General features: G+C 46.5%; 1 protein-coding gene across 4 annotated transcripts in view; it reads left to right on the top strand.

Moving 5' to 3' along the window:
* Positions 1 to 5,838, top strand: part of LOC120991959 (C4b-binding protein alpha chain-like) — a 76,887-nt gene extending 71,049 nt beyond the window's left edge. For 3 of the 4 annotated variants that reach the window (XM_040420708.1, XM_040420707.1, XM_040420710.1), the window contains 3 exons: positions 644 to 762; positions 4,537 to 4,586; positions 5,310 to 5,838. In XM_040420708.1, coding sequence (XP_040276642.1) covers positions 644 to 762; positions 4,537 to 4,586; positions 5,310 to 5,390 — 250 coding nt within the window. In that variant the 3' untranslated portion in view covers positions 5,391 to 5,838. The remainder of the gene's footprint in view (positions 1 to 643; positions 763 to 4,536; positions 4,587 to 5,309) is intronic. The other variant, XM_040420709.1, reaches the window with a different exon arrangement.
* The last annotated feature ends 11,973 nt before the right edge of the window (positions 5,839 to 17,811 follow it).

Here is a 17,811-nt window from a genome sequence, read left to right as displayed (position 1 = left end):
TTTGAGCGCAAATTTTCCACCATTTGAAAATCGCAACAAGGACATTTTCCTTCGAACCACAAAGTTTCAGACAACCGGTAAAATCGCACCTAGTTATACGATTGTTATAATCTCAAGTTGTCGAATTACTTTATATATGGGAGAAAATCGCTAATATCTGAAAGCAAAGAGGTCCCATTTATTGGAGTGCTCCAGTCCTATAGATACATGCGTGAGCTCCGCGTTATATTTATCTATATGTGTATATGCTGATGGAAGAAGGTCATGTTTTAATATTTTAATACTTTTATAATACATTTATTGGGGTAATAAAATTTGTGTATGCAAATATACTGTGAGCCTGATGTATTATTGATTTATTTCCTTTTTGATCAGCTGGTAACTGATCGGCTGGGCTCCAGTAGCTTGCTGGGGGAGCTTCTCTAGAATTATAATCTTTTAGATATAAATAATTTGGCCTATTATGTATCCCCAACATTGGCCCTAAGCCAAGAACAAATGAGATAACCACCCCCAGAAAAGGGGGAGTATTCCAAATATACTGGGGTAACCATGAACTACAGTAGATGATGGAACTATGGGGGATGCCTGCAAGTAATATATTCGTATCATTTACAAAGTTACAAAGCTTCTACTTTTCCAGCCTAGATCTTGAGTCCATGCTTTGGCTTGTAGTCCCAATATTCACGGTGAAGCTGCTGGTACTTGTAGTTCTCCTGAAGATCCAATTTACTCTGATAGCTGGAAAAACCTCTGAGACAGGTCTGTACATCATTACCATGTTTCACCGTGTAAGATGTTGAGTAGATAATACAGTTGCCTTATATATGGGGTTTATTAGTCATGGGTTGTTTCTCAGAATCTCGTGGGGCATTATCTGATGCGTCCAAAGGAAATTGTTTAGTTGGGGTTAAAAGGAATCTGTCGCCTCGGATCTGCCCCCACACCTGCATCCAAGCTCCTTATCCCCATAAACTTCAGGAATGGGGTTGAGGTCTAATCTGTCATTCTTATCTTTATACTCACTGCTCCTCCCCTGCTATGCATCCACACACCGGTCAGGTGATGTGTCAAGAGGACTCTTTCGCACTCTGCACATCATGGAGAGGACTTCTGAGCATATGCACATAATAGAGAAGAATTCTGAGAGCACACACATAATAGAGAGGACTCCTGAGAGCACACACATAATAGAGAGAACTCCTGAGAGCACACACATAATAGAGAGGACTCCTGAGAGCACACACATAATAGAGAGGACTCCTGAGAGCACACACATAATAGAGGACTTCTGAGAGCACACACATAATAGAGAGGACTTCTGAGAGCACACACATAATAGAGAGGACTTCAGAGAGCACGTACATAGTAAAGATTCCTGAGTACACACATAAAAGAGAGGACTCCGGAGAGCACATACATAGTAAAGATTTCTGAGCACACACATAATAGAGAGGACTCCTGAGAGCACACACATAATAGAGGACTCTGGAGAGCACGTACATAGTAAAGACTCCTGAGAGCTCACACATAATAGAGAGGACTCCTGAGAGCACACACATAATAGAGAGGACTCCTGAGAGCACACACATAATAGAGAGGACTCCTGAGAGCACACACATAATAGAGAGGACTCCTGAGAGCACACACATAATAGAGGACTTCTGAGAGCACACACATAATAGAGAGGACTTCTGAGAGCACACACATAATAGGAATCTTTACTATGTACGTGCTCTCTGAAGTCCTCTCTATTATGTGTGTGCTCTCAGAAGTCCTCTCTATTATGTGTGTGCTCTCAGGAGTCCTCTCTATTATGTGTGTGCTCTCAGGAGTCCTCTATTATGTGTGTACTCAGGAATCTTTACTATGTACGTGCTCTCTGAAGTCCTCTCTGAGTACACACATAATAGAGGACTCCTGAGAGCACACACATAATAGAGAGGACTCCTGAGAGCACACACATAATAGAGAGGACTCCTGAGAGCACACACATAATAGAGAGGACTCATGAGAGCACGTACATAGTAAAGATTCCTGAGCACACACATAAAAGAGAGGACTCCGGAGAGCACATACATAGTAAAGATTTCTGAGCACACACATAATAGAGAGGACTCCTGAGAGCACACACATAATAGAGGACTCCGGAGAGCACGTACATAGTAAAGACTCCTGAGAGCTCACACATAATAGAGAGGACTCCTGAGAGCACACACATAATAGAGAGGACTCCTGAGAGCTCACACATAATAGAGAGGACTCCTGAGAGCACACACATAATAGAGAGGACTCCTGAGAGCACACACATAATAGAGAGGACTCCTGAGAGCACACACATAATAGAGAGGACTCCTGAGAGCACACACATAATAGAGGACTTCTGAGAGCACACACATAATAGAGAGGACTTCAGAGAGCACGTACATAGTAAAGATTCCTGAGTACACACATAATAGAGGACTCCTGAGAGCACACACATAATAGAGAGGACTCCTTAGAGCTCACACATAATAGAGAGGACTCCTGAGAGCACACACATAATAGAGGACTCCTGAGAGCACACACATAATAGAGAGGACTCCTGAGAACACACACATAATAGAGGACTCCCGATAGCACACACATAATAGAGGACTTCTGAGAGCACACACATAATAGAGAAGACTTCTGAGAGCATGTACATAGTAAAGATTCCTGAGAACACACATAATGTCACGGATGTTGTAGGGGAGAACACCAAAACACAACAAGAAGGAAGGGTAAAGACACTAGGCCTCAGCGCTAGGGAAGAAAAAGGGTCACCACCTATAAAACCCTGCTCCTGGCCCTAACTCCTATCCGTATGGGCACCTCTTGATGGTAGAGATGCCCATACACAGAAACCTAGAAAACCCTGGTGACCCTCTGATGCCCTAAAGGTAATGACAGGGAAGAGACAGCCCGTTCCTTCCCTGGTGAAGGAACTAGCGTCTCGCTGAGGCCTAGTAAACAACCAGGGGGGGGGGGGGTTACAAAACACAAAAAGCGGGACACAACTTCTGAGGATGATGGATGAACAGGACTTCAACACGAACCACACTCCAGCTCTTCCAAAACCAAATGAAGCTATCTCAAGCAAGAAGTGATGGGTAAAGTCAGACTAAATAGGGAGAGGTAAAGGTCACATGATCCACACCTGAACAGGAGTAGTGGACATGCCAGCAACACACAGACAAAGTAAAACCAAAAGAGGCTGTCAGATCACTTATGTGTAGATAATCTTTCAGACCTTCTGAGACCTGTCACAGATGTGACACATAAGAGAGGACTCCTGAGAGCACACACATAAGAGAGTACTCCTGAGAGCGCACACATAATAGAGAGGACTCCTGAGAGCACCAACATAATAGAGAGGACTCCTGAGAGCACGTACATAGTAAACATTCATGAGCACACACATAATAGAGAGGACTCCTGAGAGCACGTACATAGTAAAGATTCATGAGCACACGCATAATAGAGAGGACTACTGTTACAGCCAGGTGTACAGACAATGGTAATGGAACCACTAAGCCAAGTAACTGGTTTGACGTTGGACCAAACCCTAAGAGCGTTATCTTGGCAATCCCATGGTTTTTACCCTATAACCCCTGTAAAGGGATGTGGCTTTTGTTGCAGGGGAGAAACCAGACTGCTACCTCCTGGGATGGTGCAGGTACACTTGGCAGATGAGACACAGAGGTCTGAGACACAGACAAGGCACTATTACAGAAGCTTGCAGAATATGGGCAAAACACATAGCACTGGCAGACAGAACAATCAGAAACCGAAACCGACTACAAGAACCAGACATAGGAACTACAGGAACTCCAACAAACATAGCGGATATTGGAAAGCAATGGTCAAGACGAATGGGTGGAAGGATGCACAAGACACTCATATTGTTGGTACAGGAGACAGGTCTGAAACAGCAATACAGAAATATGGACTAAAGCCACCACACACACACACACACACACACACACAAAAAGCTCCATTTAGATTCAAACTTGAGAGCCAAGACAGATATTTAAGCAAAGATATACAAGTTACACAACCAGGGCAGGTCACAGAACTCAAGAGACAAATATCACCAGACTTAACGAGCTCCTTAGAGTAGCTGATGCACACACAGAGCAAAGGAAAGATTAAACCCCAGAATACAGAAGTGAAGGAAGATACAACTGATGCCAAAATACATGGTGCAGACGGCACAATGGCACAAAGGAAATGGAGAGGACCCCTAAGCACATTCACATAATGGAGAGGACCCCTGAGAACATTCACATAATGGAGAGGACCCATGAGCGCGCACACAAAATATAGAGGACTCTGGCGAGCACTCAAATAATGGAGAGGACTCCAGGACTAATCCTCTCTATGGATCACCGAGCCGGTACACCTGGGGGAACAGCAGTTATTATACCAGACGCTGAGCTCAGATCAGTCACTCATCTTTATATTATGTCAAATCATGTGTTAAATTAAGTGTCTCTAATAATTTCTTCTTCTTAGATCTGGACAGACATGAAAAACCTAAAGAATATAGGATCCTCTACAGGAAGGTAATAGAGCAATGGATGAGAACATGAAATGCTGTTGACCATGTCCATCAGTCCCATAGACTTTGGAAGGAGTAGAAGTGCACAAACCACGGCTCCATTTGTTTCTTCTACTGCCAACTGCTATGAGGATAACAGGAGACTTGGAGTGCCATTGTGGTGGCCCATGGGGGACCTATAAAATATATTAAAGGGGTTTTCCAGGATATACCCCTCGATTACTTATCCTTAGGATAGGATATAAATATCATAATGGCGGGGGTCCAACTCCTGGCACCCCAGCCCCCACCCTCCATAGTCAGCTGCTGTTATGCTGTGTAGCCCCAGCTACACAGCTCCTTCCATTACACGGCCGATCTCCTTCACTAGAACTGATCCTCACCTGTGAATATGTGATAAATATAATTTAGAAAACCCGATTTAGAAAACCTGATTTAATTAGTAAAAAGAAGTCCTGCATATGTTCAGGATCCTCATCCATGAGTGGAGCACAACTATTGAGAGGTCTCCTGTGTAGGACCTGTCTTGTATTACACAGACAACTACTGATGTGGCGGTGCTTCAGGGAAAGGGCACTTCAAACAAGTAGTGACGAATGTCTGAAGTGGAGAACCCCTTTAAGTGATCTAACCATTGAATACATACAAGAGGGAACACCCCCGCGCCCCTTGAGATGTTTCTCCCACTATTGAAGATAACAGGACTGAAGCTTTTTTCTATCCCCAGAGAGAAGAGGAATTTGTGTCCATACAAAATGGCCCAGGTGACAACGTGTGCTCAGACCCAAAGGAAGCTGCACATTCCTGATGTAAAGAAGGGGAGCCGGGCACCAGGAAATATGAACCGGCTCTGGAGCTGTATCAGAAGAAAATTCATCACTGACTCAAGAAAGCACATCTAAGAGATCAGACCACCCAAAACGTTTACAAAATGTCAAAGACTGAAAGGGAGTGTCTGGTTTCAGTAAGAAAACAGATAAGAGGAGGTTTAGCTGTTCTTACCTGGCAGATCCCGCACCGGGTCCAGTTCTCTGGAAGGACTCTGTTTACCTGACTGCAGAGGTGATGTCATGTGACCTTCGCAGCCAATCACTGGCATCAGTGATGGAAGAGTCCAGTGATTGGCGGCAGTGGTTACATGTTGTTGATCCGCTAGGTAAGTACAGCTGACTTCTTTATCGCAGTCTACTTTCCAGTGTTGTCAGGCTTCTTACTGAAACTGGAAATCTTCCTCATCTGAGCACAAAAAAAAAAACCCAATAACAATAATGGTCTACCTGCAAAAATCATGATGATGTCAAAAATAAGTCAAATGTATATAAAAACACAGGACATGTAATTGGGCCTATTTCACAAATAAACTAATGAGGAGCTTCCAAAAGCGGTCCTTATGATGAAAGGACAAAGGTCAGAAATAAATTAGTAAATGAGCCAAATTCATACATCAATAAAGACCCAAAAGGAAAAAGTGTATCAAAAGAAGCAGATGAAAGTATAGACATATATATATCCACAGAAGTGCCCTCCATAGCTGTGTAGTCTGGAGCTCCCCGTATAGCAGCAGGTTTGTAGGCACATAGCCAGTGGTCAGGGCTTGTGGGAAATCATCTTATTTAAGGTTCGGGGCTTTAGGGGTAACAACTTCCGATGGTTTAGGTCTACAAGTGGTGGCAGTCTTCAGAAGGTGCAGACCCCCCCTCTGTCACTCCCTCTTCTATGTTGTATAATGGCCCCTGTAGTTTGGTTCCTGGTTCTGCATCTCTTTAGTCTGGTTGGTTGGTATGGTTCTGTGATGGGGAATGACAGTTTTCATGGGGAGTTTACTTACTTTCGCAGTAACATAGGTATTTGTACAGGGTGAGGCTACACTCTCACAGGATTCTGTAGGATATAAGGACCTTTTCCCTCTGTATTGCCACTTATGATGGTCAGCTTATATCAGAGTCTGGCTTAAGGCGGGTTCATATCACACGGGTTCACTGCAATATGTCAGGAGGTGTCAGTCAGGAAGCATCAGTCAGGAGGTGTCAGTCAGGGGCCGGCAGTCAGAGACTGCCAGTCAGGAGGTGTCAGCTATCAGGGTCTATCAGACAGCCTATCACACACCTTATATACTCACCGAGGGATATGTGTGCAGACAGGCTGTCTGCACACATATCCCTCGGTGGGTATATAAGGGGTGTGATAGGATATCTGCACACATATTCCTCGGTGGGTATATAAGGGGTGTAATATGTCTGTGAAGGCTCTCATTTATCCAGGTCATGGTATATCTGTAAAGAATAAATCAAGGCAACTGGACTTACTGTAGATTTCTTGAAAACGTTTCTTCCAACGAGTGGTTATCCCATATGGTAGCTGGGGTTATCCCATACAGTCCTGATCAAAAGTTTAAGACCACTTGAAAAATGGCAAAAACTCCTATGTAGCATGGCTGGATCTTAACAAGGTTCCAAGTAGAGCTTCAACATGCAACAAGAAGAAATGGGAGTGAGACAAAACATTTTTTGAGCATTCAATTCAATTCAAAACAACGAATAAACTGAAACGGGCTGTTTTTCAGCTGATCAAAAGTTTAGGACCACACCTCCAAAAGAAAACTAAGCCCCCCTAAAACAGAAATCCAACTTCCAAACATGAACTCAGTAATGAGTAGCTCCGCCGTTATTGTTTCGGCATGCTTGATGCAAGCGTTTCCATGAGGTGAGTGGGAACATTTCTCCAAGTGGTGAAGACGGCCACACGAAGGCCATCTACTGTCTGGAACTGTTGTCCATTTTTGTAAACTTCCCTTGCCATCCATCCCCAAAGGTTCTCAATTGGATTTAGATCAGGGGAACACGCAGGATGGGTCAAAAGGGTGATGTTATTCTCCTGGAAGAAGTCCCTTGTCCTGCGGGCATTGTGTACTATAGCGTTGTCCTGTTTAAAAACCCAGTCGTTACCACACAGACGAGGGCCCTCAGTCACGAGGAATGCTCTCTGCAACATCTGGACATAGCCAGCGGCCGTTTGACGCCCCTGCACTTCCTGAAGCTCCATTGTTCCACTGAAGGAAAAAGCCCCCCAGACCATTATGGCGCCCCCTTCACTGTGGTGCGTAGAAAACATCTCAGGTGGGATCTGCTGGTCATGCCAGTAACGTTGGAAACCATCAGGACCATGAAGGTTACATTTTTTCTCATCAGAGAATAAACCTTTATTCCACCTTTGAATGTCCCATGTTTGGTGCTCTCTTGCAAAGTCTAACGAGCAGTTCTGTGGCGTTCAAGGAGACGAGGTCTTTGAAGACGTTTTTTGTTTTTGAAGCCCTTCAGTCTCAGATGCCGTCTGATGGTTATGGGGCTGCAGTCAGCACCAGTAAGGGCCTTAATTTGGGTCGAGGATCGTCCAGTGTCTTGACGGACAGCCAATTGGATCCTCCGGCTCAGTGCTGATGAAAATTTTTTTGGGTCTTCCACTTGACTTTTTTGTTCCATAACCCTCAGGATCATTTAAGAATTTAAGAAATTCCAAATGACTGTCTTACTGCGTCCCACCTCAGCAGCGATGGCGCGCTGTGAGAGACCCAGCTTATGCAGTTCAACAACCCGATCATGTTCAAAAAGGGAGAGTTTTTTTGCCTTTGCCATCACAACATGTGACTACCTGACAGACAATGACAATGAATCCACATTTTTGCACAGATTTGGCCTTTTAAAGGCATGTGGTCCTAAACTTTTGATCAGCTGAAAAACAGCCTGTTTCAGTTTATTTGTTGTTTTCATTAAATTGAATGCTCAAAAAATGTTTTGTCTCCCTCCCATTTCTTCTTGTTGCATGTTGAAGTTCTACTTGGAACCTTGTTAAGATCCAGCCATGCTAAATAGGATTTTTTTTGCCATTTTTCAAGTGGTCTTAAACTTTTGATCAGGACTGTATGTAGCTGGGGTGTCTGAGAAACTCAAAAGGATTTTTAATAAACATCATATCCCTGTCTGCTTTAAACCCAGCAACACACTGAGGCAACAACTGGTTCACCCAAAAGACCCAACGCCTAAACACAAGGTGGACAACATTGTGTAGGCAGTCCAGTGCAATGAAGAATGCTCAGAACTGTATATCAGCGAAACAAAACAACAACTACATCAGCATAGAAGAGCCAAAACCTCTGGTCAAGATTCAGCCGTGTACTTACATCTAAAAGAAACAGGTCACACCTTTGAAGACAGTCAAGTACGTGTTTTGGATAAGGAGGCCGATTGGTACAAACGAGGTGTGAAGGAGGCCATCTACGTAAAAATGGAGAAGCCAAGCTTGAATAGAGGCGGGGGGGGGGGGGGGGGGGGTAGGTTAGACATCTATTGTCTGCCACATACAATGCTGTCTTGACACCTTTTTCTGGGAGGTCATTATCACCTACTGACTCCAATTAGGATAATGGAATCAACACCTTTGACCCCATGCTGGGTATAATGACCTCTGACCCCATGCTGGGTATAATTACCAGATATTGATTCAGTTACATATATATTCCCAGAGAATTCTTGTACAGTCACTCAGAATTGAGAAAGCTCGTTGGAAGAACGAGTGAAACGTTTTCAAGAAATCTACAGTAAGTCCAGTTGCCTTGATTTATTCTTTACAGATATAAGGGGTGTGATAGGCTGTCTGCACACATATTCATCGGTGGGTATATAAGGGGTGTGATAGGCTGTCTGCACACATATTCCTTGGTGGGTATATAAGAGGTGTGATAGGCTGTCTGCACACATATTCATCGGTGGGTATATAAGGGGTGTGATAGGCTGTCTGCACACATATTCCTTGGTGGGTATATAAGAGGTGTGATAGGCTGTCTGCACACATATTCATCGGTGGGTATATAAGGGGTGTGATAGGCTGTCTGCACACATATTCCTTGGTGGGTATATAAGAGGTGTGATAGGCTGTCTGCACACATATTCATCGGTGGGTATATAATATGTGTGATAGGCTGTCTGCACACATATTCCTCAGTGGGTATATAAGGGGTGTGATAGGCTGTCTGCACACATATTCCTTGGTGGGTATATAAGAGGTGTGATAGGCTGTCTGCACACATATTCATCGGTGGGTATATAAGGGGTGTGATAGGCTGTCTGCACACATATTCCTTGGTGGGTATATAAGAGGTGTGATAGGCTGTCTGCACACATATTCATCGGTGGGTATATAAGGGGTGTGATAGGCTGTCTGCACACATATTCCTTGGTGGGTATATAAAAGGTGTGATAGGCTGTCTGCACACATATTCATCGGTGGGTATATAATATGTGTGATAGGCTGTCTGCACACAAATTCCTCAGTGGGTATATAAGGGGTGTGATAGGCTGTCTGCACACATATTCCTTGGTGGGTATATAAGGGGTGTGATAGGCTGTCTGCACACATATTCCTCGGTGGGTATATAATATGTGTGATAGGCTGTCTGCACACATATTCCTCGGTGGGTATATAAGGGGTGTGATAGGCTGTCTGCACACAAATTCCTCAGTGGGTATATAAGGGGTGTGATAGGCTGTCTGCACACATATTCCTTGGTGGGTATATAAGGGGTGTGATAGGCTGTCTGCACACATATTCCTTGGTGGGCATATAAGAGGTGTGATAGGCTGTCTGCACACATATTCCTCGGTGGGTATATAATATGTGTGATAGGCTGTCTGCACACATATCCCTCGGTGGGTATATAATGTGTGATAGGCTGTCTGCACACATATTCCTCGGTGGGTATATAAGGGGTGTGATAGGCTGTCTGCACACATATTCCTTGGTGGGTATATAAGAGGTGTGATAGGCTATCACACATGTTATATACCCACCGAGTGATATGTGTGCAGACAGCCTATGACATCCCTTATATACCCCCCGAGGAATATGTGTGCAGACAGCCTATCACACCTTATATACCCACCAAGGAATATGTGTGCAGAGAGCCTATCACTAGTGTTGATCGAGCACCAAAGTGCTTGGGTGCTCTGGCTTAATTTGACTCAACACGGGAAACCTCACCTGACCCGGACACGGAAATGATTGACAGATTGATAGCTCTTTCTCAATTCTGTGGGTGGTGGTGCACGGACGTTCTTAGTTAGTGGATCGATTTGTTTGGTTAATTCCGATTGCGAATGAGACTCCTCAGTGATTACTACTTACGCGAACCCCAACGGTGAGGATTGTGATGACCAGACTCTTGGAGAGTGAGACTGGACTTGTAGGTGAGGGAATGCTGGTGAGCTGACCCTCTAAAACATTATATGCGTGGGCCTGCAGGTGATATGACCCTGTAAAAGATTGTAGGTGAGGCTTTCTGGTGAGCTGACCCGGTTAAACATTATATGCGAGGGCCTGCAGGTGAGATGACCCTGTAAAAGATTGTAGGTGAGGGCCTGCAGGTGAGCTGACCCTGTAAAAGATTGTAGGTGAGGCTTTCTGGTGAGCTGACCCTGTTAAACATTATATGCGAGGGCCTGCTGGTGAGCTGACCCTGTAAAAGATTGTAGGTTAGGGCCTGCTGGTGAGCTGACCCAGCTTTTCCACAGTCTGATATTGTCCACCCCTCTCATCTTTCCTTCTAAGTGCTGGTATGTCTTGACTGAACTATTAATGTCTCCCTGCTGGATTTATTGAGTATTTGTTGACATTGACTATTTCACCCCTGTATCTGGTGCCCCTTGATTAGGCCATATGTAGCCCCCTCCCCTCTTGGTCACACCTGATTGAACACTGAGTGGTATAAATCTAAGTTCCTAGGTCTTTTCAGACCTTGGTCTTTCGAAATGCAACATCTCCCAAGTGCAACTCTTAAGTGCACATACTGAATTATGCCAGAAGGGGACCACAGGTAATTACAGACATAGTTAATGCAAACAATGTTTAAATTTTCCACAACCTCCTGAAATACCCCCACATCCATTCACCCAGCAAGGAACTATTCATCTCTTTCTCCATCTTACCTTCTCATCTGACCGCTTGCACAAACCTGTTTGGCAACATAAAACACTTTCTTCCCAAACACACACAGATACCTCCTGCCCTCTCCTATTCTCACCTATTAACACTTTCCCTGCTTCTCCTTATTGCTGGTGATATCTCTCCAAATCCAGGCCCCCCTCAGCAAATCCCATTATCACCTCCATGTCCCATGTGAGACAGTGACAGGTCTCACGCAGGTTGGAGGCAAGGAAGGGGTGGATAGTGCGGTCCACACCCCTGTTCCACCACAGGTGAGACAAGCTGGAGGTAATCAGCCTGGCATAAGGCACCTCCCAGAGTGTCAGAAAGGGGGGGAGTGTTACCTGTAGACAGAGGCCTGGAGGCTCTGTCTGTGTGGTCTCAGCTGGGCTAGGCTGAGGGACCACGAGGCTAAGTGACAGCCTGGAATTTGGGGGACGCAGTGATGCCTGTGGTACAAGGGCCACAGGGTCAGAGTCGGGAGGACTGCTGGACCACAATCCCCCAAAGGGACTTGCATTTGCTAGAGCCTGGAGGCTGCTGGGCTAGCTGAGAAAGCTGCATCTGATAACCGTGTCTGAACAGCACTCTATAGGTGAGTCAGGGATTCTGCACTATGTTTAGTTAGAGCCCAGCCGGGCAGGTATTTGTTTTGTATTATGTTTGTTTTTCTAAGGTGCCAAATAAAAGCGAAGTTTGGACCTTAAACTTGGTGTCTGGCAAAGATATTTGTGTGAATGACCCCCGGAGAAGAGCTAACCCCCTACACCCACTACAAATCTCTTTCTACAAATTTATGCAACCCCTTAAACCTAATAACCATTCCTCTGACCCCTGCTCTTTTGGTTCCTCTTGCAGGAGCATTATGGAACGCGCGCTCTGTCTGCTGTAACAAACTGTCGTACATTCATGACCTCTTCATCTTCCAAAACCTTTCCTTTCTGGATCTCACAGAAACATGGCTGACACCCTCTGACACCTCCTCCCCTGCTGCACTCTCTTATAGTGGATTTCAATTCACTCACACCCCCCGCCCTGGCTGCAAACATGGTGGAGGAGTTGGTCTTCTCCTATCAGACACCTGCTCCTACAGCCCAACTCCACTGCCACCCTCCATTACGCTCACCTCATTTGAAGTACACTCTGTTCGCATCTACTCTCCCTCCAACCTTCAAGTAGCCGTCATTTACCGCCCCCCAGGCCCAGCCACCATCTTTCTTGACCACTTTAACACCTGGCTACTACACTTTCTTTCTGCCGACATCCCGACTATCATCATGGGTGACTTCAACATCCCTATTGACACCTGTCACACTCTGGATCTTATCTTTACCCGCCTCTGCTCCCTATCTAACCTTTCTAATTCGCCTTTCCCCCTATCCGACCACAACCTACTCACCTTCTTTTCATTGGTCTTTTCTGCTGCTCCCCCGGTCCACACACTAGCACACCCCCGTAGGAACCTTAAACATCTAGACTTTCGCTTGCTTTCTGACTCTCTTCTCCCACTCTCTACCATCTGTTCCCTCCAAGACCCAGATGCTGCTACCACCCTATATAACACCACAATAAGTACAGCTCTGGACACTGTTGCCCCCCTCACATACAACAAAACCCGAAAAATTAACAGACAACCCTGGCACACCAACCTGACCAAAAAACTCAGACAAGCTTCCAGGGCTGCTGAGCGACGATGGAAGAAATCCCATTCTAAAAATCAATTCACCGCATACAAGCAATCCCTCCTCATATTCAAATCCTCACTCGCTGATGCAGGCCTACTTCTCATCTCTCATATTTTCCCTGTCCCACAGCCCTAACTTTTAACTCCCTTCTCTGTCCATCAGTGCCCCCACCCTCTCCTCTCTTCTCAGCTGAGGACTTTGCCAGAGGAATGAGAGATGAGAAGTTCTCTTTGTAGCGGGGGTCGAGAAGGGTGAACAACCAGTAATCCGTGTTGTCTAAAATGCGTATAACGTGCAGGTCGCTGGAAAGGAAGCCTAACATGAAGTCAGCCATGTGTGCCAGAGTACCAACAGCCAGGACTTCGCTGTCGTCAGGAGGATCACTCTCAATCTCCTCATCCTCTTCCTCCTCTTCTGCCCACCCACGCTGAACAGATGAAATTAAACTTCCATGGGTATTATCCTCTGTAGCGGAGGCAACCGTCTCCTGCTCCTCCTCTTCATCGTCCAATTCGCGCTGAGAAGACGAACTGAGGATGGGCTGGCTATCACCCTGTGTAATGTCTTCCCCCATTTCCACCTCTTCCACATGCAAAGCGTCGTCCTTAATTGTAGGGCAGTGAGTGTTTGAGTAGACACAGAAGGAGGATGGTTATCGCTGCTCACCATCTGTGTTGATTCCTCAAAGTTGCGTAAAACCTCACAGAGGTCAGACATCCATGCCCACTTATTGCTTGTGAAGAGTGGAAGCTAACTGGAAAGGCGATGACCATGTTGCAGCTGGTATTCCACTACTGCCCTCTGCTGCTCACAAAGCCTGGCCAACATGTGAAACGTGGAGTTCCAGCGCGTGCTAACGTCGCACAACAGCCAGTGAGCTGACAATTTCAAGCGCTGCTGCAGCGTTGACAGACGATGACACGCGGCGCACTTTCACCAGTAGCTCAGGCAAATTGGGGTAGGTTTTGAGAAACCGCCGAACCACTAAGTTTAAGACGTGGGCTAGGCATGGAATGTGTGTGAGCTTGAGGAGCTTCAGAGCCGCCACCAAGTTACGGCCATTATCAGACACAACCATGCCTGGTTCTAGGTTGAGTGGCGAGAGCCACAGCTCAGTCTGGTCTCTTATCCCCTGCCACGGCTCTGCGGCGGTGTGCTGTTTGTCCCCTAAGCATATCAGCTTCAGCACGGCCTGCTGCCGCTTCCCCACTGCAGTGCTACACTGCTTCCAGCTACCGACTGATGACTGACTGGTGCTGCACGTGGATAATTCGGAGGTGTAAGTGGAGGAGGAAGAGGTGGAGGAGGAGAAGTGGGGGTTGGAGCCACGAACGTAGGTGTTGGCGGAAGCCCTGATCGACGTAGGGTCCGCAATTCTTGGCGTCGGTAGCACCTGTGCCATCCCAGGGTACGACTAGCTCCCGGCCTCCACAAAATTCACCCAGTGTGCCGTCAGGGAAATGTAGCATCCCTGGCCACCAGCACTTGTCCATATGTCCGTTGTTAAGTGGACCTTCCCAGTAACTGAGTTGGTCAGGGCACATGTGATGTTACGGGACACATGTTAGTGTAAGGCGTGCACGGCACACCTTGAAAAATAGTGGAGACTGGGGACTGTGTAACGAGGGACATCCGCTAACATGAGGCTGCCGAAGGCCTCAGTGTCCACAAGCCTAAATGGCAACATTTCCAGGGCCATTAATTTGGAAAGTTGGGCATTTAGTGCTATGGCGGGTGGGTGGCTGGGTATTTGCGCTTGCATTCAAATATCTGGGGTAAGGAAATTTGTACGCTGCGCTGGGACACGGAAGTGGTTGTGGTCGCTGATGGTGCTTGCGAAGGTCCAGGTGCAGGGCGGGAGGCATCCGGGCCTGTGTCTTTGACAGAAGATTGGCCAGCACCTAACACAGGGGAAGAGGAGGCAGTGGTGTGACCCGCAGACACAGATTGTGGACCCAGGCGTTCGGCCCACCTATTACGATGCTTTGACGCCATGTGGCGGATCATGCTGGTGGTGGTGAGGTTGCTAGTGTTGACGCCCCTGATTATTTTTGTATGGCACAGGTTGAAAATGACAATTCTTTTGTCGTCCACACTTTCCTCAAAAAAGCGCAAGACTGCGGAACACCTACCCCTTGGCAAGGGAGATTGCTGCAAGGAGGTGCTCCGGGGAACAGTTTCGGGCCTGTTTGGTGTGGCCCGCCTTCTCCCTTTTGCCACACCACTGCCTCTTCCAGCCTGTTGCGGTGCAGAAGATCCCTCCCCCTCTGTACTGCTGTCCTCTCTCGGCTTTCCACCTTCCCAGGTTGGGTCACTGACTTCATCGTCCACCACATCCTCTTCCACTTCCTCACTTTGCTCATCCTCATTACTCACTACCTCAGTGATTGACAACTGTGTCTCATCCTCTTCATCAACCTCTTGAGACAGTAATTGCCATTGAGTTATTGGCAACTGTGACTCATCATCATCCACCTCATTAAATAGTAATTGCCGTTCCCCACCATCATCTTCTTGTGATTGTGGATGCTCAAGAGTTTGGGAATCAGGGCACAAAATCTGTCCCTCTTCAAGCGTGCTTGGCGAGAGGGCCAAATCAAGGAATGGCACAGAAAAGAGCTCTTTGGAATATCCGAGTGTGGGATCACTTGTTTGCCCAGATTCTCCATGGTGGGAGGAAGGAGGATCAGAGTGAGGATTGTGTTGACCAGACTCTTGGCTTCTGAGACTGGACTTGGTGGAAGACAAGGTGGTGCTTAACCGACTGGAAGCATTATCTGCTGCAATCCAACCGGCCACCTGGTCGCACTGGTCTGACTTCAAGAGTGGTTTCCTGTGCCGTCCTGCAAACTGGGACATGAAGCTAGGTATCGTGGATGATTGTTTTTCTTGTGCTCTGGCAGCAGGCACAGCTTCACCGCACACCATCAGCATCACAGCCACTTCCCCGTCCCTTACTGCTCGCCTTCTTCATATTAAATGTTATACAGTATATAGGGTTGAGGGAACTGAACTGAACTTTAGGAATTTTGGACCCCGGACCCAAACCCGAACATTTCAGTAAAAGTTTGGCTTCGGGTTCGGTGTTCGGCGCTTTCTTGGCGCTTTTTGAAAGGCTGCACAGCAGCCAATCAACAAGCGTCATACTACTTTCTCCAAGAGGCCATCACATGCCTACTAATTGCATGGCTGTGATTGGCCAGAGCAGCATGTGACCCAGCCTCTATATAAGCTGCAGTCACGTAGCGCTGCACGTCACTCTGCTGTTACAAGTGTAGGGAGAGGATGCTGCTGGACTTGTGATTTCAGGGAGAGCATAGGAGAGAATTTAACTCAGCGATCTACAGACAAATAGTTGTGTGGGTGCAGGGCACTATCGTTTTACCCTGCCCTGAGCTAATTGACCCAAAAAAACTAACTTTTATAATTCTGTTAGTTAGGTGGGCGGCGGCGGCCATTTTATGCAAGCTCAGTGCACCAGCACAGCATCTGAGCTTTTGGGACATTGCAAATCACCATTTTTTTGGCAAACTACAACATCTGGATTAGTCAGTGTGCAATTTAAGGTAGAAATACACCCATCATTTTCAGTGGTTTTAAAAACACACTTTTTTGACAAAAAACACAATTTTCAGGCCTTGCAGCATCAGCACGTGTGAAATTACAGGCTTATATACTGCTGTCAAATTCAGTTGTTAATCAAACACTCGTTTGGGCCAAAAAAAATTAGTTGGCAGCCTTTGCTGCAGATGTCATTGTGAGATACACCCTTACGTCTTTCTGACAGATCAGAAGAAGGGTAAAATAAATGGTGATGTCAGCAAGGCCAAACAGGGACACTAGTGGCCCCCATCACAGAATGGGGAGGTTGGCAATCGCATGACGAGCCAACATAGTGGCACAGTCACAGAGTGGGGAGGTGGGGGGCAACAGCAGTGGCAGTATCATCACAAGATGGTGGCAGTAGGAGGAGATGGCAGCAGAGGCAGCAGGTGTGTGGCATCAGCCGGGTGGCAGCATCAGAATAGTGGGTGAAGCAGGTGGCCAGAAGAAACGGGTCTCTTTTCACAAAGCTTGGGTTTGGCACCCAGAATAATCTAGTCTAATGCATCAGGCACTGGCATGTGGAAATCCTGGCTAATCCATGCTTGATTCATGTTTACAAAGGTTAGTCTCTCATCATTTTGGGTGGACAGAAGACAGAGGCGGCTCTAGACTTTGTGAGGCCTTAGGCGAAACTCGAACATGAGGCCCCTACAAAGATCGTTGGGATGCTTGTGATCTCCCGTACGGCGCCCCGGCTCAGTCTTCAAGAAATAAGCTGTGTCAACCACCACACGGAGCGGTGGTGTGGTCAACACTCCCCCTCCATGTATCTCTATGGAAGACTCTGAGATATACAAGTGCTGTATCTGCGGCTCTCCCATAGATACATGGAGGGGGAGTGTTGACCACTGCTCCAGGCACAAGGAGATCCAGAGTACCATAGAGGAGATCGTGGGGGATCCCAACAGCCAGACACTTATCTCCTATCCTTTGGATAGATGATGTAGATCTTCTCTGTCATCA

This window comes from Bufo bufo, chromosome 2 (genome assembly GCF_905171765.1).
Source record: "Bufo bufo chromosome 2, aBufBuf1.1, whole genome shotgun sequence".
In the NCBI taxonomy this organism is placed as follows: Eukaryota; Metazoa; Chordata; class Amphibia; order Anura; family Bufonidae; genus Bufo; species Bufo bufo.
Note: the sequence above shows the minus strand (reverse complement) of the source record. Positions and strands in the feature narration are given on the sequence as shown.